This window comes from Psammomys obesus, unplaced genomic scaffold (assembly GCF_907164565.1).
Source record: "Psammomys obesus unplaced genomic scaffold, mPsaObe1.curated_primary_1811, whole genome shotgun sequence".
Classification (NCBI taxonomy): domain Eukaryota; kingdom Metazoa; phylum Chordata; class Mammalia; order Rodentia; family Muridae; genus Psammomys; species Psammomys obesus.
In genome coordinates, this window is record NW_026596131.1 from 1,766,690 (window position 1) to 1,790,305 (window position 23,616).

Below are 23,616 nucleotides of genomic sequence, written 5' to 3' on the forward strand. Positions count from 1 at the left end.
TCTGTTTTTCTTTTCTTTTTCCCTTTTTAGACCACTGCTAAGAGCTTAAAAACATTAATTTTAAAGAAACTCTCTCTTGACTATCTTTTTCTAGCTACCATCCTTCATCTTTTCTCCCATCTTTACTAGATGTCACAGAAAGTTATCTTTATTCACTTGTCTGAGATTTCTCCTTTCATAGCTTTCTCTTGTGTAAGTAAATATATATGTATGTGTGTATATATATATATATATATATATAGTTGAGCAGTTATCACGGTTTAATTTTAGAATGTTCCTATCATCTCAGAAAATTCCCTATAGTTTGTTCGTAGTCATCTACTGTTCCTAACCCCAGCTCTAGGCCATGTTAAACCATGAATCATGATATCCCATAGGAGTTGAAGAATGAATATGGGGGGTATGAAAAATTTGACAACAGTATTGACAACAGTAAAAATATTCTGAATATACAGAAACTAAAAATGAATCTAAAGCCAACATATAATGAATTCAAGATGATTTTGGTGGGGTTTGCTTATTGTATCACTTCTTTACAGCCTTGGTTTTGAGCATACAACTTGTAGATTTTGAACATGCAACTTGGAGTGTACATGCCATCAAGGCATGCAGCTCCAGTGAACACTGCCTCACATGTACTCGGCTACTCAGATTTGATACTGTTGTATGTTATACATTGGGTTTTTAAATTTTTTTCTGTATATATGATTTTCTGTACTCATAGAAAACAGTGGTTTAATTATGGAAAACACAGACAATATTTTCCTATTGTCATTTTTTTCAGCACATTATCAATTTAGTGCTATATTTTTAACTTAGGTTGCATTGTGTTAGGATGTTGATTTATAAAATTGTTGAGTTGTTGTCTTGAAAAGATTGTTAAATAAATTTTGGTTTGGGAGAAAGAATTCCGATCAATTTCAGAAGTGGAACTTAACATACTTTTGTCATTTTATACTAAATATTTATGTAAAATGGTATTCTCAGCACCAACAGTTACAGAATAAAATATTGATAATTAAGAAAAATGCTGAAGATATTGTATATCATGTATTATCAACTATTCAGTCAAGATTTAGTTATTTTCATAAAACTAAACAAGGACATTTATCTCCTTAGAATACAGATTTACTTATGTCTTTAATAAATGGTAAAATTATATGTATACCAAACAGTTATCTTAAATTTACTTATGATTTATTATCATGAAGTGTTTGATTGTACAGTTACTTTAATCACTTACATATTTGGAGTTGTGTAAAGGTTTTCTGGGTTGAAAAAGGATCATGAATGGAAAGTTTTAAAAACTCCGCTTGCAGCCAGGAGGTGTCGGCACAGGCCTTTAATCCCAGCACTCAGGAGGCAGAGGCAGGTGCATCTCTGAGGTTGAGGCCAGCCTGGTCTACAGAGTGAGTTCTAGGACAGCCAGGGCTACACAGAGAAACTGTGTCTTAAAAAACCCAAAACCAACCCAACTTTGCTTGAGCAAACACTCATTTGCTTGTTTCTGTGACTGGCCTTGGTGGTTCTTATAAGTGGAGTCATAATGTGCATTTTGTTTTACAAATATAATCTTTTGCTCTGGCTTCTTTATCTTAACATGCTTTTTTAAGTTAATTTGTGTTGATCATGTATCAATATTTCATTTCATTTTCTTGCTGAATATTATTCCATTGTGTAAATGTACTATTTTGTTTATCCATTCACCAAATGAACGTTTGAATTTTTTCCAGTATTTGGCTTTTATGAATAATGCTGCTGTGAACATTCATGTGCAGTGTTAATATGGAAAAATGATTTAATTTTGTTTGGGTACATTCCTATTTTTTGGTGAGGTGAGGATTTAAATTTGTTTTTCTGTATGTTTGTAATGTAGTTGTCCTAGAATCATTTATTGAAAAGATTACCCTCTCTTCCGATAAGTTGTTTTGTTTTTTTTTATCTTTGTTGAAAACCTGTACTTGAGGTAATATGGAGGCATCATTATCTGTGGCTGTTTTACCACCTTGAATCCTGCGAAATCCTCAGACAATCAGTTCATTGTTTTTTCCAGATAGAACTATTATAACTTCAGAATGATGGACGTCCTGGCGTCTCCTAGCAGGTGCCACTTGGATGGCAGTGAAGTCTGCAAACCAAGTTAAATCTTGTGTATTAGTGGAAACAAAGTTGCTGTTTTTCGAGGCATTCCATACCTTGGTTGAATTGCATTTTGGGGGATTGGAGAGAATGCAATTGGAGAGAATGAAAGTGGCCCCAGGAGAAAATACCAAAGGCATGAATAGGTCTTTAAGTCAACAATCTCTAATATCCTTGAGTAAACACTCCCCCCCCCCCCCAAGACAAGGCTTCTCTATGTAGGTCTGGCTGTCCCGGACTCACTTTGTAGACCAGGCAAGCCTCAACTCACAGAGATCTGCCTGCCTCTGTGTCCCTGAGTGCTGGGATTAACAGGCGTGAGCCACTGAGCCCGCTGAGTAAACTTTCTTTTTGTTACTGCTTTTGGATGGCTTCCAGAGTATTGAAAAGTCAGCTCTCTCTACTTTGAATTGTTCCAGTCAGGCTTCCTCCTCTGTATTTTCACTGAAATTGCTTATCATGGTCATCAGTGGCTTTCACATTGTTCAGTCAGTGGTCCATTCTTATACTTTGTTTTGCTTGACCTGTTTGCACTATTTAGTACATTTGCTTACTGCGCTGGGTAGTTGTATGTCCACTTGACACAAGTTAGTGTTACCTGAAAGGAGTGAACCTCAACTGAGAAAATGTCTCCATAGGATTTGTCTTGCAGGGCATTTATTTATCTAGTGATTGGTGGTAGAGGGCCCCATTGCAGACACCAGCTGCGAGTTTAAAGATTGGCCAGTCTTAATTTTTGGTCAGCGGATTACAAATTTGAGAGTCCTTATCTTCTTGGGTTTGATAATTCATGAGAACAATTCACAGGAGTCAAGAAAGCAGTGTACTTCAGCAGTTGTGTTATGGTAGCAGCAAGGATTTAAAACAGAATGAGTTGAAAGAAAAGGCAGAGAGAGAGAGAGAATGGAGAGATTTCCACATGGGAAGTTGGCAAGATCTTTTCTCTGGGGAGTCAGGGCAAATCTTCTGTCATGGGGATGTTTGACAGCATACCCAGAGTCGCCTACCCTTCCCTCAGGATCGAGTGTTAGATGAGATCTCATTATGTGGGCATAACTGAATTGTTGGTCATGAACTGATCTTAGTCTCTAGCTTTTCTTCGTCTGCTGCTCAGGTTGGTATCTCATGGCTTAGAGCCTCAGCCGCCAGTCACATAGTTGTTCTGGTGTAGCCAGACCTACTTGGAATCCTATCATTATCATAAACTATCTAGGAGGTGCTGTTAGAAAGATACTTGAATCACTCAGGAAATTACCAGGATTTAGTGACTGCCTGCCAGGAACTAGGGGACAGAAGTCAACCAAATTACCCAGAATCACCTCTCTTTTATTTCTTTTTTCTTTTAGCATTACTATTTCTTTCATTAATCCTTGGTAATTTTGATCATGAGATATTTTTCAGCATTTTGCTCTTTCAGCATTTTGAATTTAACTCCTCTAGACGTGATCTCATTTTCTAACTCAGTCATCCTTTATCGATAACCCCACAATTGATTAATAATCCTCACAGTTTCAGTTTTGTGCATCTTACTCCCTAACTACTACTTGTTTCTTTCCATCTTTCTCCTTCTAGCCCCTGATTTCCAGCCCTTTACCCTCCTGACATTTCTAATCCGTTGTCTCTACTGCAGTTCTACACTGTTGGTGGCCTCCCTGCCTTTCTTAGCCACTTTAAACCAATCTTAATGACCCCGCGTGCAGCCCTTGACAGTATCTCCTTCTTCAAAGAGAAACTTCGCTGCTGTTATTTCTTAGCAGGGCTGGGTGTTAAAACCAGGGCCTTGTACATACGAGGAAAGTTCTGCACTATTGAGTTACACACCCAGCTCTCAAATTTCCATGCTTGATTCATTGTCCTTACAGAGCCAAAACTGCATTCCTGCTAAATCCAGCTTTCCACTTTTTTCCATGCCTGCACCTATGAAGCTGAATGTGGTTAGTGAGAAGCATACAACAGTACTGATTGGTTTTATTTTAAATTCATGACCACAAACCTCAAGTGAGATCTTAATCCTTCCAGGCAGTCGTGTTATATATTGTACAGGAGTAGGGGGGACAATTTTTTTTGTAGTTTTTTTCTTTCACCTTCTACTTCTAATATTTTCAATTCTTTTTCTTAACTAATGCTTTTTCTTCATTCTTTATTGAAGAAGTTGAAGAGAAGTCTTTTAGAAGCCACTTTTAGGTGTCTACTAGCATTTACATCTATACATGGTAAAAACGTACTTCTTCCTTTAGGTAACCTTTTATTTGTATAGTAGACACTGTGTCCTGATGAATATTGAAGAATGCTACTTTGGCCAGGTGTGGGGTGCATGTGCCTATAATCCCAGCACTTAGGAGGTCTACATAGTAACTTTTAGGACATCCACTGCTATGTAGAGAGACCCTGTCTCAAAAACAAACAAACCAATAACTAGATAAATAAAATAAAAAGGAATTAAATTTTAGCAATTCTTTATTTTCTAATTAACTCATTCTCATCAAACATGCCATTTCTTTCAAGTTAAAAGACAAGGTTCTTTTGACCTCACTTGCCTTTTCAGCTTCTGCCCAGCTTCTATATTTAAAAAATTTCTTATTTTGTGTGTATAGTGTGTATGTGCACGTGCACATGAGTCTAGATGCACATATATGTGTCTGCATGTTCGTCAAAACTCGAGATAATTTATTCAATGGGTTATAATCTTTTTTTGTAACTTACAGTGCTCTAGTTGTTTCCTGTTGAGTCAATGGGATAGCTCAAGTTGGTTGTCTATTATATATACCCTGACTATTATTTTCAGCACTTCTTTGCTTTCTAGAACATGATGCTCTAGGCTCAGCTATATTCCCTGTCCTGTTTTATAATTTGATGTTTCTCTATAGAGCCATAGATTTCTTCTTTTCTTTTTTAATTGAGATATGACTTACAACCAATAAAATGTAAATAATGTAAGGTTCACTTTAATGAAATTTCACAATTGTATATACCATCTATCTTAGAATTTGTTGCTGTGAAAGAGCACCATGACCAAGAAGCAAGTTGTGAAGGAAAGGTTGATTTGGCTTACACTTCTCTATCACTGTTTGTCATTGAAGGAAGTCAGGACAGGAATTCAAGCAGGGCAGGAACCTGGGGTCAGGAGCTGATGCAGAGGCCATGGAGGGTGCTGCTTATTGGTTTGCTCCCCATGGCTTGCTCAGGCTGTTTTCTTTTAGAACCCAGAACCAGCCCAGGGATGGTACCACTCACAATAGGCTGGGCCCTCTCCCATTAACTACCAAGAAGATGTCTTGATCTTATTGAGACATTTTCTCAGTTGAGGTTTCCTCCTTTCAGATAACTCTATTGTGTCAAGGTGACATAAAAGTAGCTGCTATCCAATCTGTGCGGTTGTTACTTCAGACAAGATAAAGGACATATTTATCTTTGAAGAAAGTTTTGTTTTGCTTTATTTTATGTAGTTGTCCCTTTCCCTTCCAACACCAGCCCCCCGTTTATTTTAACTGCCTTTTGACTTTGCCTAGTCTTTTACTTTATGTACATGAATTATAATAGAAGTATTATTTAGTTTGGTTTCTGTATCAATTTTGTGTCCAGTTATGAAAGAGTACTATCTACTAATTTGAATAGAGAACATTTAGTATAATGAATTAATAATTATAAAAGAAAATTGGAGTAATGTGATTGGTTAGCAAGATGGATATAGAATATAAAGATATAAGGAGAAACCGTTACTCCTATACTCCTGACCCCTGGTTGATAGCACTCTTGCCATGGTAAATTATACTGGTGTTTACAAAAATATTCCAATATAAAGCCACCAGAGAGAAGATGCTGACTGTTGGGCACTCTCACTGCTGTGCAATACAGGAGCGAGAGACTGGAGATGCAGCACAGACTGTAGCACTTTATGTTAGGGAAGTTGTCTGTGCTGGACACCAGAGAAGCCATGCTCTGGGACTTACAAGCAAGACCATTTTCCCCACAAGATCTTGCTCGTGTCTGTTCACGTGAAGTTTACCAGTGCACCATCTGGCAAAGAAAATTAATCTAAAGGGCTCAGGTCTATTTTTAGAACAAATAAAAATGAATGAACTTGAAAATAACAGGCAATAAGGTAATTATTAGTTTCAGTCATATTTTCTTTTCTTAAGCCTCCCTAAGTTTCATTTGTACCTTAGGAGTTTTATGAGAGAATGGTAAAAATGAAGGTAAATCCATCGGTCTAGTGAGATTGCACCAGTCTGTTTTACTTATTTATTTGGGACTTTATTCTAGTTGTAGTTTATTTTAGCCTACCGTTGATTTCAGATGTTTTGAGGTGGTTGGGACTTTTTCAGCAGAAGGGCTTGTTTGTTATCTGCTCTGGTAGGTTTCCGGTGCTCTCTTTTGGTGTTATAGCTGAGTCCCTTTACAGGCTGGACAGCAATGTTTTTGATTTACCCACCTTGAATTATTTCTTTAAAATTAGCATGCCTTTAATTGCAGCACTTGGGAAGCAGAGGCAGGCGGATCGCTGTGAATACGAGGCCATCCCGGTCCACAAAACAAGTCCAAGACATCCAGGGTTATCCTGAGAAACCTTTTCTTGAAAACCCAAAAAAATTAGCATATACATTTATATTTTGTTATTTCATCTTATGCTGAAAAGACAGTACACATTTTTTATTTTGTCGTTTTTAGCAATGTATTGTTGGAATTATATTACTTTGTAAGGATCTTTATTTTCTCTCTTTTTTGCAGTTATATGATATGTAGGTCTTGGTCAGTTCAGTGTCCAGTATGTTGCAGTGGAAGATTATTTGTAATAGCTGGGCCTGATGGCTCAGATCTTTAAACCCCAACCACTTGGGAGATTTGAGTCAGGAAGATCTTAAATCCAAGGCCTACCTGTGCTACAGAGTGAATCCTAAGCATCTAGGCAGCTTGATAGGAATCTGTCTCGAAAATTAAATAAAGTGGAATATATAGGTTTGGTATATAGCCCAGTGATAGGGTATATAAATAAGGCCCTGGGTACAATGTCTACTGCTATACTATGGAAAGGTTTTCTTACACTCTTTCATTTTCTTCTTCATTTATTTGTCTTTTCTTTCAAAACTCTCACATTTTCAGACACTCACAGTTTCCTGAGTCTGCCCTCTGGATTTAACTTTATCATTATAACTTCTATTTTGACAATATTTCCTTTTTTTTGTTTTCTAAAGTTTGACTATTCAGCATATATATATATATATATATATATATGCGCACATAGTTATGTGTGTGTGTATATGTATATATGTATTTTTTATTTTTTGAGATAGAATTTAACTGTGTTATCTAAGTGGGGCTAGAATTGTGCCACTATATCTGGCTTGAGTATACTGTAAACACTATTTATTTATTTACTTATATTTTACATGTGAGTGTTTTGCCTGAATATATGCAGGTGCCTGTGGAAGCCAGAAGAGGGCTGCAGATCCCCTGGAACTAGAGTTATAGACCTTAGGGTGTTCTTGTGCCAGGTGTCTTTCTGTGCAGTGGTATAAATATAAATGTAAATATGAGCACGTTTTGTCTTTTATACATAAAGGGATCATATTATATGCACTTTTAACCTCGTGTGCCTCAGCCTTTTTCTCGTGGCTGTGTGTGTAGCTCTGTTGTCACTGTTTTGGCAGGGTGACCTCAGCAATGCTGGCAGTGAGCATGACTGTGTACTTGTTACTACATGTATGCCTCCTCTTAGGAACAGCTTTCCAGAATGTCAGAGAGTATCTGTAGTTAAACTTTTGAGAGATATAACTGAATTCACCGTTTCTGTGAATCACCATTCCAGTGCACATGGCTACCAGGTGCGTAAGCTTCTACTTGTCTCTGTATTCTCACTTATTGTAGATAATATGGATTTTGATTTTTGTCAGTCCAGTGAATCATTTAAATTGACTTTTTCCCTACTTTCAGAGAAGTTGAGTGCATAACCATGTGCGTGAAATCATTTGTGTTTTCTTGCTTGGATGCTTTGCTTATATTTTTATGCTACTGACTTTTATTGATTTGTAAGAGCTCTTTATATAACTCAAACAGTCTGTCATTTTGGTTACAGGTATTTTCTCCTGATCACTTAATTTGCTTGATATTTAATTAGGGTGTGGCAACTTTTGTTTTCCAGGCTTTGCAATTTCTATGCATTAAGTAATTTTTTTCCTTTGAGGCTTTTGGAATTTGAATCTTGACTTTAGGAAGCTCTTTTATTCTGGATTTTAAAATATTCTATTCTCCCCATTCCCAATGCCTACATAATATTTATTGTTCCTTAACTTTAAAGCAAATTTTATGAACTGTCAAAGTAGTTTTTAGTGATCTTCATTTTATTCCCCTTGATAGTTTTTACTATTTGAATATTTTACCAGAAGAATATCTAGAAGAATCATTTTAATGTTGTGAAAACATATGAAGATTATCAGAAAAATTGATAAAGTATCATTTTAATAACTCTTGGAAAAGGCATACAAAAGGAGGAAGACTGGGATAATTTGTAAAAGAAAAGATTGAAGGGTGGTACTAATTCTTAGGTGTTAGGAGATGAGTTATAAGTATGGGGGTGTGGAGTTTGTTTGTTTTTGTTTTGAGGCAGGGTTTCTCTGGATAACCCTGGCAGTTCTGAAACTCACCTGTAGACCAGGCTGGTCTCTGCCTCCGGAGTGCTGGGACTAAAGGTGTATGCCACCACTGCCCAGGAGGGGCATGGAGTTTAATATGTAAACGGGTTAACAAAATTCTACAGTTAAAACTTTAGTCTTCTCTCTCTCTTTTTAAATACTTGATTTTATTTTCCAAGTTTGTTTTGATTTGCCTATTTTAGTTCATGTTATATTCACTACTTTTTTTTTTCTCATCCAGAAAATTATTTTGGTAATCTCTCTTGACATCCTTTTGTAATTTATTTTATTACTTTAAGGTCAGAGACAACTACCACTTCCTCCTCCTCCTTTCTAACTTTTACTTATTCATGACCTGATCAACCTCCATTTAAAATTTTACTCTAGGACTGTAGAGACAGACAGCTCGGCATAATAACCTGGGTTGTTCTCCCAAGAACCTGGTCCTGATGCCCAGCACCCACCTGGCAGCTCACAGCCGTCTATTACTTCATTCTCAGGAGATCAGCATGCTTTTTTGGCCTCCACAGGCACTGCCTCTTTGTAGAACATACATACATGTGGGCAAAACACCCATTCACAGAGAATAAAAATAAGTCAATTTAAAATAATTTCACATTTCAAGAGTTCACAGTTCTTCTTGTATTTACTCTCCCAACCTATCTTCCTTATTTGAACCTTTATTTTTCATTAAATTTATAACAACTATTTTAAATTCATACAATTCATGCCTCAACATTTGATATTGTAGCTTACATGTGGTATAAGTAGACTGTAAATATTAGTGAGTGATCATTTAAGCTGTCATGTTTCCTTTCCACTTCACCAAGAACATCTTTCATGGTTAAAACCATTCCTTCTTTGATCCTCTACCTACAGGATTTTTACTGTAATTATATTATCTGTTTTTAATAATTGAGTTTTATATGTGTTAACACCATCGTCTTCCTGATAATTTAGCACTACCAATGTTAACACCTACTAAATGATACGGAATGTTCTAGAGAATAAACGCCTGTTTTGAACTAGTTTTTGGATCTTTTTCCTAGACGTTTTACACGTTCAGTTAGGATTTGCTCAGCCTCATGTAACAAAAATCTAAATTCACTGGCTTATCAAATAGGATAGTTTTCTTTTGGTAATAGGAAATCTTGGCAGTTCTCCAATGCCATTAAGGGCATAGGATCCTCTATATTTCTTTACCATCTTTGTTTTTTGTTGTGTGTTTTTGTTTTTGTATTTTTTTTTTCTTTCAAAATAGGGTTTTTCTGTGTAACCCTGGCTGTCCTGGAACTCACTTTGTAGACCAAGGTTGGCCACGAACGCACAGAGATCTGCCCGCCTCTGCCTCCCAAGTGCTGACATCAAAGGCATGTGCCGCCACACCCGCTTTACCATCTTTCCTAGTGGCTTTTCCCCTAAGATAGCAAGGTGGTTGCTGTGTCCCCAGACTTTTCCTTAAAGGCCGTGCTCACAGACTCTATGTTTTCTCTCAATGATTTTAACTGAGCCACATGTTTGGTCATAGGCTGCAGGGGAGTCGGAGAAGCCGTTATTTTAGTTACTGTACTTCCTTGTCCAAAACTAGTGTGTATCTAATGTGGAAGATAATAGAATTTTGGCTGAATAAGCTATTAGCAGATGATAGGGAATCACACATTTTTGTTCTTTGAAACAGCCTTACATGTGGGTATGTTTACCAAGGAGAAACTGAGAATTGGGCTAAGTCCTGTACAGCCTCACAGCAAGTCATTGGTAGGGACAGAGGTGTGAGCGCAGGCTCACCTGTCCAAAGCCTATCCTGCCTGTGCTCAGTTGTTTACATAATTTTGTTCACCTTGGGTGTTCTTTAAGTAAATATTTTGAATGAGTACTTATGGAAATATTTTAATTAAATGTGATGATCTTTTAGACTAGTGTGTTCATATTTAAAGTAAGTTTCTAATAACTATAGTCTTTTCATATAATAATTTTGCTCAATGAGAGTAATTTTTCTTGGAAGATAAGGAACAAATATCTGGGAAATCAGATCACTGTGTTTTCAGGGTGTCTTAGATGGCACCTGCTTTCTTGCTTTAGTTACTTTTCTTTAACACTTAGGCTTTGCTCAAGCTGTGATGAGGTTTTCCTGTTACATGCTGAGAACAGTAATAGAGTCCATGTAACAATGGTTTACATTGTTACAGTGCAGCTATTACTAACAATTGCCTTGGTCTACAGCCCCAAATAGGCAAATCCAGAATTTTGAAGAATATAAATGAGGACAAACGTTTAAAAAATTTTAAAAATAATTTATTTACTTTAATTTCATGTTCATTGGTGTTTTGCCTGCATGTATGTCTGTATGAAGTGTTGGATCAGCTGGAACTGGAGTTACAAACAGTGTGAGCTGCCATGTGGTTGCTGGGAATTGAACCCAGGTCCTCTGGAAGATTAGCCCATGCTCTTAACCGCTGAGCCAGGAAAAACTTAAGAAAATTTTAATGGTGTATAATTATGGCTCTAGAATTAGGGCACAAACAAAAGGTGATTCTCAGTGAATATGATATAGATATTTTGATTTGTAAAGCCAGTACTCAGAAACAGCTTTGAAACTTCTTTCAAAAGACAAAGCTGGCACTGGCCCCAGTTGTTTGGTATGCACAGGAACTGACCCTTAGGAGACAGAAGGAAGCAAGATTGGAGTCCTGCTCTTCTTCAGGATGCTAAAGTTTTAAGCTGCTGGGGTTTCTGTGTAAATGTGACTTTGAACTTACTTTGAGGGATTGTTAGCAGAAATTATTTTCTTATGCCAAAGCATGCACTTAACATATGCGTGTTCCCTTACACCTCTCGTCTTTCTTTTCTGTAAGCTTTGATGGTTCGCAGTACCATCCGTTGTGAAGGGCACTGAGGTTCATTTCTCCTTAACACTCATTTCCACGCTAGGTGTTCATTTAGGCAAGAACTGTTTATTAACCTTCAGAAAATTCCTGTAGTTCCCGTTCAAGGCTTATGCTTAGTTTGATCTTAATAAGCACCAAAAAATTAAAGACTAGAAGACATTTTATGTATTTATAGTTGATACTAGTAAAAGACCCCAAATCAGTGGGCCCTCTATTATGTCATGTATCTTAGAATCAGAGAAGCATTGTGAATCCTAATAATATAATTTTTGAAGAATTTCTGCTAAAACATGCTAAAATAAGATGTTTTGCAGTGTTTATGCACATTTTGGTCATTACTTGATGTTATTTATGAGACTGCTTAGAGCCTGAACTTTTCCCTCCAAAGTATAGCTTAACCCCATAGACATAGTAGGGGGAAACCCAGGAAAGCAAATAACACAGGGATGTTAGTTGCAGTTCCGTAAAGACACCTCGTTTCATGTGACCTTTCATTGAACTGGTGGCAAAAGATGGATACAGTCTAACATTAAAATATTCTATTAGATGGTAAAGAAATGAGAGGGTCTAAATATCTGAGCTCCCAGGAGTGATTTTCCATGTTTTTGGTGTATGTGTTAGTGTCATATACTCAGGCATTGTAGATTGATAAGGAAATTCCTAAGGAGATAGTCAGCTTGAAAGCCAAGTATTTGTTAAGGGAACTCTGAAATTTCACCCTCCATTCTGAAATTTTATCTCCTTTGTCAAGTTTCACAGAGAACTTTACTGACTTAATTGTTGTTGAATATTAATATTTATTATTGATTTGTCTTTTAGTTAAACAGTAGATATTCCCAAACCAGCTGTATACACAAACCACCACAGAGACTAGGATGTATTTAGTTAACCTAGAGCACAATGCTGGGCAATAGTTCCTCCATCCTAACCCTCCAAGCCTGCAGTTTCCTCCTATTCAGATTCCCACATTATACTTGCTTTTAGTCACATCTTAGGTCCGATTCATCTCTCTTCGTGGTTCCAAGTCCTCACCTGCTGATCTCTCCTCAGCTCCAGACCAGGATGCCCCACCCTATTCTCTCCATTGCTCAGCATTGGCTGGTTGTTTTATTGAAAATACAGAGAACAAATGGTGGCACGTTTACATAAACTTGAGACAGGTGATGCTTAGAATAAACATAACAATGCAATGTCCCGATTGACACCTGATAGTTGGGTAGAGAAATCAGCATTTGAATGAACAAGGGTACATTGTATACATTCCACAAGAACATTATACCAACACTTAATAACTAAAATTTGTGCTGATTTCAAAGATGAATAAATACTTTGGGGTGATGAAAACATTTTGAAACTAGAGATGGTGAGCAAGTGTGTGCCATATTGAATTTTATTTATTTTATCATTTCAATTCTGTCTGCACCTTCAGTGGAAATTATGTAAAATTTTATGTGTATTCTCTTACAAGTCTGTGGTTATATATGTTCAGAAGTACATAGATTAAAATACTGTAGTAGTAAGACCAACTGTGCATATCATTCTGACTTGTTCCTCTCCCCTCTTAGGGATAAAAATTGGGGGGGGCTTAGAACAAATAGAATACTGAATCATTTAAAACCATGCATTATATTTTATACTTTATAGTATCTCAATGCCAACATTTAAATGTTTCCTGGTTAATGGATTTTCCCTCCAACTGTTTCTTCCTTTTTTTTATTCCTTCCTTTTTTAGAAAAATTTCTTTTATTTTTCGAGACTATTGTTACATAACTTCCCCCTTTCCCTTTCTCCTTCAAACTCCTCTCATGTCCTCCTCCTTGTTCTCTTTCAAATTCATAAGATCAGCCTTCTCTACAAGGGTTTGATGTGGGAAGCGATATACAGATGAAAATATAATTGATAAATTTAATAAATGTCCATTTTTAGTGTTTCATGTGTATTAAGCGCTACCCATGTAAAAGTGAGTTAAGCAACTCCTCTGCCGTGCTCGAGCTTGTATTTAGTGGGTAGTTGATAGCCAACAAATGTGTGTATGCGGGCATGCATACATACGTGTGTGTATGGTGAGGGTGTGCATACCTTGTTTGCTCACCTTCTCAGAGGCCAGAGGAAGATGTTGAGTGTCCTGCTTTATCATTATTCCATGTTGTTTCTTTAAGACAGGGTCTCCCGGACCATAGGGCTTGGCTGGCAGCCAGCAGACTTTAGTCTTCTTGTCTCCAGTCCTTACAGGGCTGGGGTTACCACCCACCCAGCTGTTTCCACATGGGTAGGAGCTGAACCTAGGTCCTTGTACCTGTGCTCTAATCCATTGAATGCCCTCTCTAGCCTCTCAGATGAAGTTTTAAAAATAAAGCATAAGAAATAAGGATGAAGACTTTATATGAATCTTACCACACAGTCATCCCCTCCTGGAGTTAAGAAAGCTCATCTTTTGTACCTCTGTTTTAATCAGTCATTGGCTGAGAGCCTTCCACAGTGTCCACAGTGAGGACAGGGAGACATGAAACTTTCTGGGGAAGATGATTCCACTGAGCAAAGGGCGATTCTCAGAAGTGAGGAGCAGCTCTAAGTCATTGACAGTCCAGTTTTTTGAACCTTAAATAGTTTTAGTTAATACATGAGAAGCCACTACTTAAAGTATATTGTAAACAGTTTTGCTTGATTGTCTTGGGGGTTGATTGTCTTGTGTTTGAGACAGGATCTACCTGCCTCTGTCTCAAGTGCTGCAGTTCAAGTTGTACACCACAAGCCCAATTAGCATTTTGCTGTGATTGCTTTTTATTATTATCTGGCTCTGAATGTTTTCATCTGTCTATATAATTTTTTTATTTATTTCAAAGTAGAATGTACTCATTGGTATGCTCTTCCTAAATATTTAAGCATAAAATCATTAGAGTTCAAATTCTGTTTATTTTGTTCTTTTGAGGTAATTTACATACAATATGTAAGTCTGCAGTAATACTGCTGAGTTGTGACGCACTCATCTTTGCATCCCCAATTCCATCAGACAAAGATTATCACATTAGAGTATTATTATAGGATTACTATTTCCAGACAAAAGGTATCCTAGAAACTTTAATTTCCTTTGCCCTACTTGTGCCTTTTAGGTTGTCACCATTTTAAGTGTGCCTGTGTTTTACTTAGTGTGGTGCTGGGATTGAGCCTGGGGCCTCCTGCATCCTGGGAAGCTCTGTACCACTGATTGCGTCCCCAGCCTTTTACCTGTTTTTAAAGTTGTCAAGCATTTGAGATGGATACTATTTTGCAGTTCATATATACCAACATGTTAACTTGTTCTGTGACTCTTATTGCATATATGATTTTTAAGTATTATTTTCCTATTGGAAGAACTCTTTTATTTTGGTATTTCTGCTAGTCATAAATTGTTTGATTTGCTTTTTTAAATTAATTTTTATTTCATTTCCAAAGAAATTTAAAATCTAGATAGGTTTTTTTTTAACATTTATTTTTATTGTGTGAGTATATGGGTAAGCTTGTGCAAAGGGCAGAGGGCAACTAGAGGTAGTGGGTTGTCTTTTTGCCATATAAGTTCTAGGAATGGAAGTCAGGTCATTAGCTTTGGTGGCAAGTGCCTGTAGAGGCACCAAAGCCATCCCCCTGCCTGAGAATAGACTTCTTGATTAGCACCTACTTTCAGTCACAATCTCTTTTTAAACAACCTTTTTACTTAATCTTCATCAAACAGTGCAGAGTTCAGTCAGAATCTTTAAGATGTCTTCCATTGTCTTCTGCCTTAATTCTGTTTTAAGTCATCTCAGTCTGTTGATCGATGCTATTTTTAAATATACAGCATTTTGTTTAGCTCCTTCAGGTATTTCTTTCTGTTAGTACTTATTCACCTGGTGTTTTTGTTTTTGTTTGTTCTATAGCCATAGCTTCACATATCTGATTAGTTAGAAATTTCTTCCTTCTTATCACTTCAAATATAACTTTTTTCTAATTCTCTGACGCTTTTTGAATTTTCAGTTATGTACATGCTACACCTTTTCAGTGGTTGCATATGACGCTAATAATCTTTGCCACATTTTCCAGCCTCTGATATTTCCTGTTGATAAAAGTTCTTCATGTTTGTGCAGTTTCCTTCACCAGACACACAAAAACTGATAACACTTTAGAGAATTTTTGCAAAAAAGAATAGCCAGGCTTCAGGCTCAGTAGTTGGACCACGAAGGAATATAGAGACAGGCTTTGTTTACTTTTGGATATAATATGCACAAGAATATTGTTATAATTCTTTAGTACAAAGAGAAGAAAAGCTTTGCAGACAACAAAAGGAAGGTGAGTTTTTAATCAGAGTCTTTGCAACAAGTACTAGGGGATGTGATGAAAAGCACAATTGGGTTTTCTTTTGACCCAGAGCAGTGGCTCAAGTCTTCAGAGGTGGAATAATTCTGGCTTGTTGATAGGAAGTATGTAGTTTTGTAAATTGTGTGTGAGTGTGTGTGTGTGTGTATAGGGGAGGGAATAAGGGAGGAAGTAGAAATAGAGGAGGGAGAGGAGACAGGCAAGCTGTTCCAGAATTAGTGGGTTGAGTGAAGTGTAGGATGTACTCATAGCTACCTAATCATTTCTGTGAATCTTCAGTGCTGTTGTCACTAGAATTCTGAGATGTCTATTCATGGTTGCCATATGAAACTTGGGAAATCAGGATCCCTTATTGAGATTATTAGTCTTATTAATAAATTTATGTTTTTGTTTTTTTGGCTTTTGAGACAGGGTTTCTCTGTGTAGCCTTGGCTGTCCTGCACTCACTTTGTAGACCAGGCTGGCCTCAAACTCACAGAGATTCTCCTGCCTCTGCCTGTCTGAGTGCTGGGGTTACAGGCGTGCGCCACCGTGCAGAGTTTAATAAGAAAATTTAAGAATGCCTTCACATGGAAGCTCAAGGGTAGTTTTATTAAACTTTCAAAGAAAATCCCCAGAGTAAACAAGCTGTAAATCTTGGCGGCTCCCTGGAGGAAGAGAATGGAGATGAGAAGGGCATAAAAAGCCATGTAGTTTGAATTAAGCTAGTATGCAGGTCAGTCACATTGTGGACAAAAGACATGTGGTGAGGAGGAGAGCTTTAGAGGAAGACTGAAGCCCAACAATGCCAAGAAAAGCATACTTAGGTTCTGGCAGGTATTGGAAAGAGAAAGAAAGGAAAAGGAAAAGGTAGAGCTGTATACACAGTTAATTGCTGGTATGTTTTAAAAATTAAACTTACAAGTATTTTTAATGGAAAAATGTGTTGTTAAACTTACTCTTCCTTTTTGTTTTGTAGTTTTATATTAAAAGAGCACAATCATGTTTCGGAATAGTCTCAAGATGCTTCTTACTGGTGGGAAATCAAGTCGGAAAAACAGGTCAAGTGGTAAGTGACTACCCAGCCTTATTCTGCGTGATGTTTTAGAAGTACAGGCCATCTTAGGGATCTGAACTAATGCTATCATGCTTAAGATTTTTATTAAGCAGTTTATTAGGTTTATTAGGAAGGTTTATATTCTTATAGACTGCCTTATTCTTTATTAGAACATAGGAATACTTGAGTACTTGTCAGCAACAGTCTGTTAAAGGAAATCTTTGTGAGGGAAAAGTATTTATTTCTATTTTATGAAAGGATGTTTCTGGACATCTGTTTATTAAAAACTTTAGAGCTATGTTTTATTTTTAAATTTAACATAGGAATTTATTATACTTATAGATACTCTTAGTGGAAGAAATCATTAAAAATAGGAACTGTCCCACAGATTTATACAGAAAGGTCTAATTATAGGCTCCATGGTACACCATGTAATTGAAGCATTCTGGAGGCTGAGGTAGCAGGATCATGAGTTTAAGACTAGCTGGTCTTGACTCCCTAGTGAGTTAGTCTTAGCTCAGCATTGGCTACAGGGTAAGATATAGTCTCAAAAAGAATTGAGTTGTTTTTTTTTTTTGTTTGTTTGTTTGTTTGTTTTTTCAAGCAAAATAAGGATACTTAATTAGAATATCAGAAATAAAAGAGATTATTTAAAATATGTATTATATCATTGGTTTTTCAGACTTAGAGCATATATTTTATTTTTTATTAATTAATTAATTTACTTTACATCCCTGATCAGAGCTTTCCCTTTCTTCTCTCCTCCCAGTTTCTCCCTCTCACCTTCCATCTCCCCATCAACCCTTTCTTTTCTCCTCAGAGAAGGGGAGGCCTCCCATGGATATCAACTTACCTTGGCATATCAAGTTGTAGTAGGACTGGGGTTGTCTTATTTTATTGAGGCTAGACAAGGGAACTCAGTTAGGGGAAAGGAATCCAAAGGCAGGCTACAGAGTCAAAGACAGCTTCTGTTCCTGCTGTTAGAGGTACCACTTGAGGACCAAGCTGTGCATCTGTTACATATGTGTAGGGGGCCTGATTCTGCCCCATGCATGCTCTCTGGTTGTGGGTTCAGTCTCATTGAGCCCCTGTGGGCCCAGGTTAGTTGATTCTGTAGGTTTTCTTGTGGTGTCCTTGACCTCTCTGTCTCTTTCCATCCTTCCTCCTTGTCTTCCACAACATTCCCTGAGTTCCACCTAATGTTTGGCTGTGGACCTCTGCATCTGTTTCTGCTGGGTAAAGCCACTTAGATGACAGTTGTGTTAGGCTCCTGTCTGCAAGACAGCAGAATATTATTAATAGTTTCAGGGGTTGGCTCTCTCCCATGGGGTGGGTCTCAAGTTAGGCCAGTCCTTGGTTGGCCATTCCCTCGATCTCTGTTCCCTTTTTTCCCCTGCACCTCTTATAGGCAGAAAAAAATTGTCGGTTGAAGGTTTGTGGCTGGGTTGGTGTCCCCATTCCTCCATTGGAAGTCTTGTCTGGTTACAGGAATTGGCCATTACAGGTTCCATATCCCCTATTGCTAGGAGTCTTAGTCACCCTCTAAAGATTCCTGAGAGTTTCCATTGTCCTAGGTTTCTAGTTCATCCTAGAGCTGCCTGTATCAATTCCAGTTCTTTCTCCTACCGCCATCCTCCCACTTGATCCCTCTTCCCCTCCCCACACTCTCTCCCACTCAGTTTCCTCCCTCCCTCCATGCTCATGTCTTTTATTTTCTCTTCTCAGTGAGATTCAAGCATCCTCCTTGGGGTCCTCCTTGTTACTTAGCTTCGTTGGGGTTGTGGATTGTAGTATGGTTATCCTGTACTTTATGGCTAATCTCCACTTAGGAGTACATACCATGTGTGTCTTTCTGAGTCTGGGCTATCTAACACAGGCTGATCTTTTTTAGTTCCATCCATTTGCCTGCAAATTTCATGATGCCATTGTTTTTAATAGCTAAGTAGTATTCCATTGTGTAAATGTACCACTTTTTTTTTTTTTTTTTTTTTTTTTTTTTTTTATCCATTCTTCGGTTGAGGGGCATCTGGGTTGTTTCTAGTTTCTGCCTATTACAAATAAAGCTTCTATGAACATATTTGAACAAGTCCCTTATGGTATAGTGGAGTATCTTTTGGGTGTATGCTCATGAGTGGTATAGCTGGTCTTGAGGTAGAACTATTCCCAATTTTCTGAGAAACCCCCATATTGTTTTCTAAAATGGTTGTACAAGTTTGCACTCCCACCAGCAATGGAGGAGGGTTCCCCTTGTTTCACATCCTTGCGAGCATGAGCTGTCACTTGAGTTTTTAATCTTAGCCATAGAATCTCAGGATTGTTTTGATTTGTGTTTCCCTGATGACTAAGGACATTGAACATTTCTTTTAAGTGTTTCTTGGTCATTAGATTTTTGTTGTTGTTGTTGTTGTTGTTGAGAATTCTCTTTTTAGGTCTGTATCTGATTTTTAAATTGGATTATTTGGTTTGTTGCTGTCTAATTTCTTGAGTTCTTTATATGTTTGGATATCAGCCCTTTGTCAGATGTTGGGTTGGTGAAGATCTTTTCCTGTTTTGTAGACTGCTGTGTTGTCCTTTTGACAGTGTCCTTTGTTTTACAGAAGCTTTTCAGTTTCATGAGTCCCATTTAATTGTTGATCTTAGAGCCTGAGCTGTTGATGTTCTGTTCAGAAAGTTGTCTCCTGTGCCAATGAGTTAAAGGCTCTTCCCTACTTTTTCTTCTATCAGATTTAGTGTATCTAGTTTAATGTTAAGGTCTTTGATCCACTTGGACTTTTGTTTGGTGCAGGGTGTAAATATGAATCCAGTTTCATTCTTCTAAATGGAGACATCCGGTTAGACCAGCACCATTTGTTGAAGATGCTTTCTTTTTTCCATTGTAGGATTTTGGCTTTCTTTCCTTTTTTTTTGTCAAAAATCAAGTGTCCATAGGTGTATGCATTTACTTCTGGTTCTTCAGTTTGATTCCATTAATCAACTTATCTGTTTTTATGCCAATATCAAGCAGTTTTTATTACCATGACTCTGTAGTACAGCTTGAGATCAGAGATGGTGACACCTCCAGAAAGGGGAGGGTTTTTACCTTGTTATCCCTGGTGCTGTCAGGCCTCTGGGATTCTAGGCAGAGCTGTGGGCCTGGAAATGGAGTTCAGGGCACAGCTCACAGCTTCTGGGCTTGCCCCAGCGGGACCTGGCAGGCAGGAGGTTGGGTGGGAGGGGTCTCATTTGGTTGTCCCTGGTGCCACAGGCCTCTAGGAGTGCAGGCAGAGCTGAGGGCCGGGAAATGCAAATTGAGTATTTTTGTAAGTGCTAAAGTTTATTAAGGTTTTTGTTGTTGTAGTTGTATGTATGTTCAGTTTTTTATTTTTAAAGAATGGGAGAGTAATTCAGGCTTTTTAGGTAAAAAAAAAATTTGGGGGGAGGTAGTATTGAACACAAATGTACTTGATTTGTTGCTGTTAATAGAGGATATTAGACTTTTTTGTACTTTTTATAGTGTTTTCAACCTGATTTCTCTTTAGTTTATGAATTTACATTGGTAGTATATTCATTATCGAGTGATAATGAATTTCAAATGTAATTTGCATTGAAACTTCTTGATTTTCATATAGTTATACTTATTAATTTACAAATAGTTGTTGGTTTCCTTATTATTCTTATTTTGAGAGAAACTTCTACTCCAACTAAAGAAAAACATATTTTCAGTTTGCTGACATCAGCGTTGTGGCTGCAGGGTATTTCAGCTCTTTGGTAGACACTTGCTGGATAGTTTCCATTCAGCCAAACTAACTCTATCTGGAGCAAGCACAGGACTCACAAGCAAGCTACCTTCCATTTTTGCTGCCAATTCTAAATGGTGGATTTCATTACCCTCAACTTCTTCCTGGTATTTCTAACTACTGGAATTTCCTACACTGTCTCCTCAGGTTTATTTGCTAGAACAGCTCATAGATAAGATAATTTTTCTAGATGTTCTCACAATCATGAATGTGACCCTAAAATTCATAACCGTTGAGTTAAGGAATAAATAAACTGTTTTCTCTGACTTGCTCTTTTCCCCAACTTTTATTGAGAAGGGCCGTGTACTAAAGATTAAACTCAGCTTTGCACATGCTGGGCAAGCACTCTACCATTGAGCCACGTTTCCAGCTCAATTTTTAGAACTACTAGAAACATAGTTTAGTAGGACCTGACCTGTCCTAATTTCTATACTCTTCTGTTTTCTCCATAATCGTGACACTGACCTTGTCTGGGATAGAACTGCCATTTATACTTGAGTCACTTTAAAAGAAAATCATACTCTGTCATCAGAGTTGCGCTTATATTTCACTCTGGCTTACAGTGATCATTCTTTCATTTATTTACTTTCTTATATATTATATATACAGTGTTCTGTCTGCATGTACACCAGCGCACCAGAAGAGGGCACCATATCTCATTATAGATGGTCGTGAGCCACCATGTGGTTGCTGGGAATTGAACCTAGGACCTCTGGAAGAACAGCCAGTGTTCTTAACCTCCGAGCCATCTCTCCAGCCCCAGAATCTTAACAACTTCTTTTTTTTTTTTTTTTTTTTTTAGATTTTATTTTATCAGTACTCTGCCTGCATGTATGCAGACACGCCAGAAGAGGGCACTAGATCTCATTATAGATGGTTGTGAGCCACCATGTGGGTGGTGGGAATTGAACTCAGGACCTCTGGAAGAGCAGCCAGTGCTCTTAACCCCTGAGCCATCTCTCCAGCCCCTACAGTGATTATTCTTTTGCCTACTCTACTAGCGTGTTTATTACCTGTCTTCCCAATGTGAAATCCAGGGAAATACTTTACCTTGTTTCATAAGCTTTCAGAAATGCTTCCCTGCTATAGTTTGCTGTCCTTCTCCCAGCATCCCTTAGTTCCTACCTGCTGCAGGGCGTGGCTAGCATGCCCACCCTCTACCCCGAACTTTACAGCCCAGGGGCAGGGGCTTCTTTCCCTCCTCCTTCAATATATAATCGAGTCATTTTGCTTCCCCTGTCTTGTCTCCCTTACTCTCCCTTCTTTCTGCATTTCCTCTCTCCTCCTCTCCCTCTCCTCCCCACCATGTACTGCCCCTCCCTCTTCCTCTGCATGGCAGCCAAGAGCTGCCTCCAATAAGCCAGCATTCATATGCTTTAACTTGTCTTGCATTAGCTTATTTTGGCAACTTCAAGCATGTTTATCACAGTTTAGTTATCCCAAGGCTCAGAAACGCATGTATGCTTCTTGTTACTCCTGCTGTGTATACTGTCTCTACATTTTGTTTACTCATCTGTATTTCTATTTCATTGGAAGAGAATGTAAGGAGATCATGTGGCCGGAACTGTCTTCAGTAAAGCATGTGTTGGATAACAGTTCCCTTACATTCACAAGTGTCCTGTGTGTCACAAACAAAGATAGCTTTGCCATGTGTTACCTCGTTTCATTTTATAGCAAATAACACTCCATTTTATGGATGAGCGGTAGAACCTTTAGCTTAACATTATCTGGCTAGTGGCTGTGGGGATGTGTGTAGCTCAGCGATAGTGCATGTGCTTAGCACACAGGTGAAATGGTCTTTAAATAAGAAACCAATATTGGCTGTGTTGTTTTGTATTTCTTTAAGACGTGTAACTAATTGCCTTTGACTTTATTTCATGTAACTCTTTTTTTTAAATATATATTTTTAATTTTTAAATAATTTTATACATTCACTTGTATCCCAGCTGTAGCCCTCTCCCTCTTTCCCTCCCAATCCTCCCCTCCATCCCTCATCTCCTCCCTACCCCCTTCTGAGTCCACTTAGAGGGGGGTGTCCTCTTCTTTTTCCGTCTGGCCCTAGCTTATCAGGTATCTTCAGGATGGTTGCAATGTCCTTATCTGTGGCCTAGCAAGGCTGCTTCTCCCTCAGGGGGGAGGGGAAGCTCATGAGTTCATGTCAGAAATGATTCCTGTCCCCCTTACTAGGGAACCCACTTGGATACTGAGCTACTATGGGCTATTCATGTAACTCTTTTTGCCTCCCTTCACTCTTTTTGAGACATGTGCCTTCTCCACTTTGTCTTTTATACTAGTTAGGTCCCTTTCTTCATTAAGGCCATAACTCAAATGTCATCTTCTCATAGAGGTCTTTGCTGATCATCAGCTCTAACACTGTCCCCTTTTCCCATTCCTCTTTATTGCTGGACCCCTCCCCCCTCTCAATTTTTTGAGACAGGATTTCTCCGTGTAGCCTTTGCTGACCTGGACTTGCTTTGTAGACCAGGCTGGCCTTGAACTCACAGTGATCTGCCTGTCTCTGCTTCCCAGAGTACTGGGATTATAGGCATGCACCACCATGCCTCACTGGCCCTTTGTCTTCATTGTCTTTGTAGTAGCTGTTACTTTTTTTTTTTTTTTTTTTTTTACATCGTATAATGTCTTTTTTTTCTGCTTTATTATTTGTCTTTACTTTAGGAACATACATTTTATGATGAATCAGTTTCTCTATCTTTCTCTCTTTTTTGCGTTCTCTATCTTTCTTGGGGATTGCTTGATGCACTAGAATTACTGGGTGTTGGCAAATGTGAGCGCTGTGAGAAAACTGTGAGCTGACATGGTGA

At 38.0% G+C, this 23,616-nt stretch overlaps 1 protein-coding gene across 6 annotated transcripts in view; it reads left to right on the forward strand.

Annotated features, from left to right (window-relative positions):
• The window catches only part of Tanc2 (tetratricopeptide repeat, ankyrin repeat and coiled-coil containing 2), a 311,126-nt gene that overhangs the window by 16,609 nt on the left and 270,901 nt on the right, over positions 1–23,616 (forward strand). For all 6 annotated transcript variants that reach the window (XM_055592099.1, XM_055592101.1, XM_055592102.1 and 3 more), the window contains exon 2: positions 16,941–17,030. In XM_055592099.1, coding sequence (XP_055448074.1) covers positions 16,964–17,030 — 67 coding nt within the window. In that variant the 5' untranslated portion in view covers positions 16,941–16,963. The remainder of the gene's footprint in view (positions 1–16,940; positions 17,031–23,616) is intronic.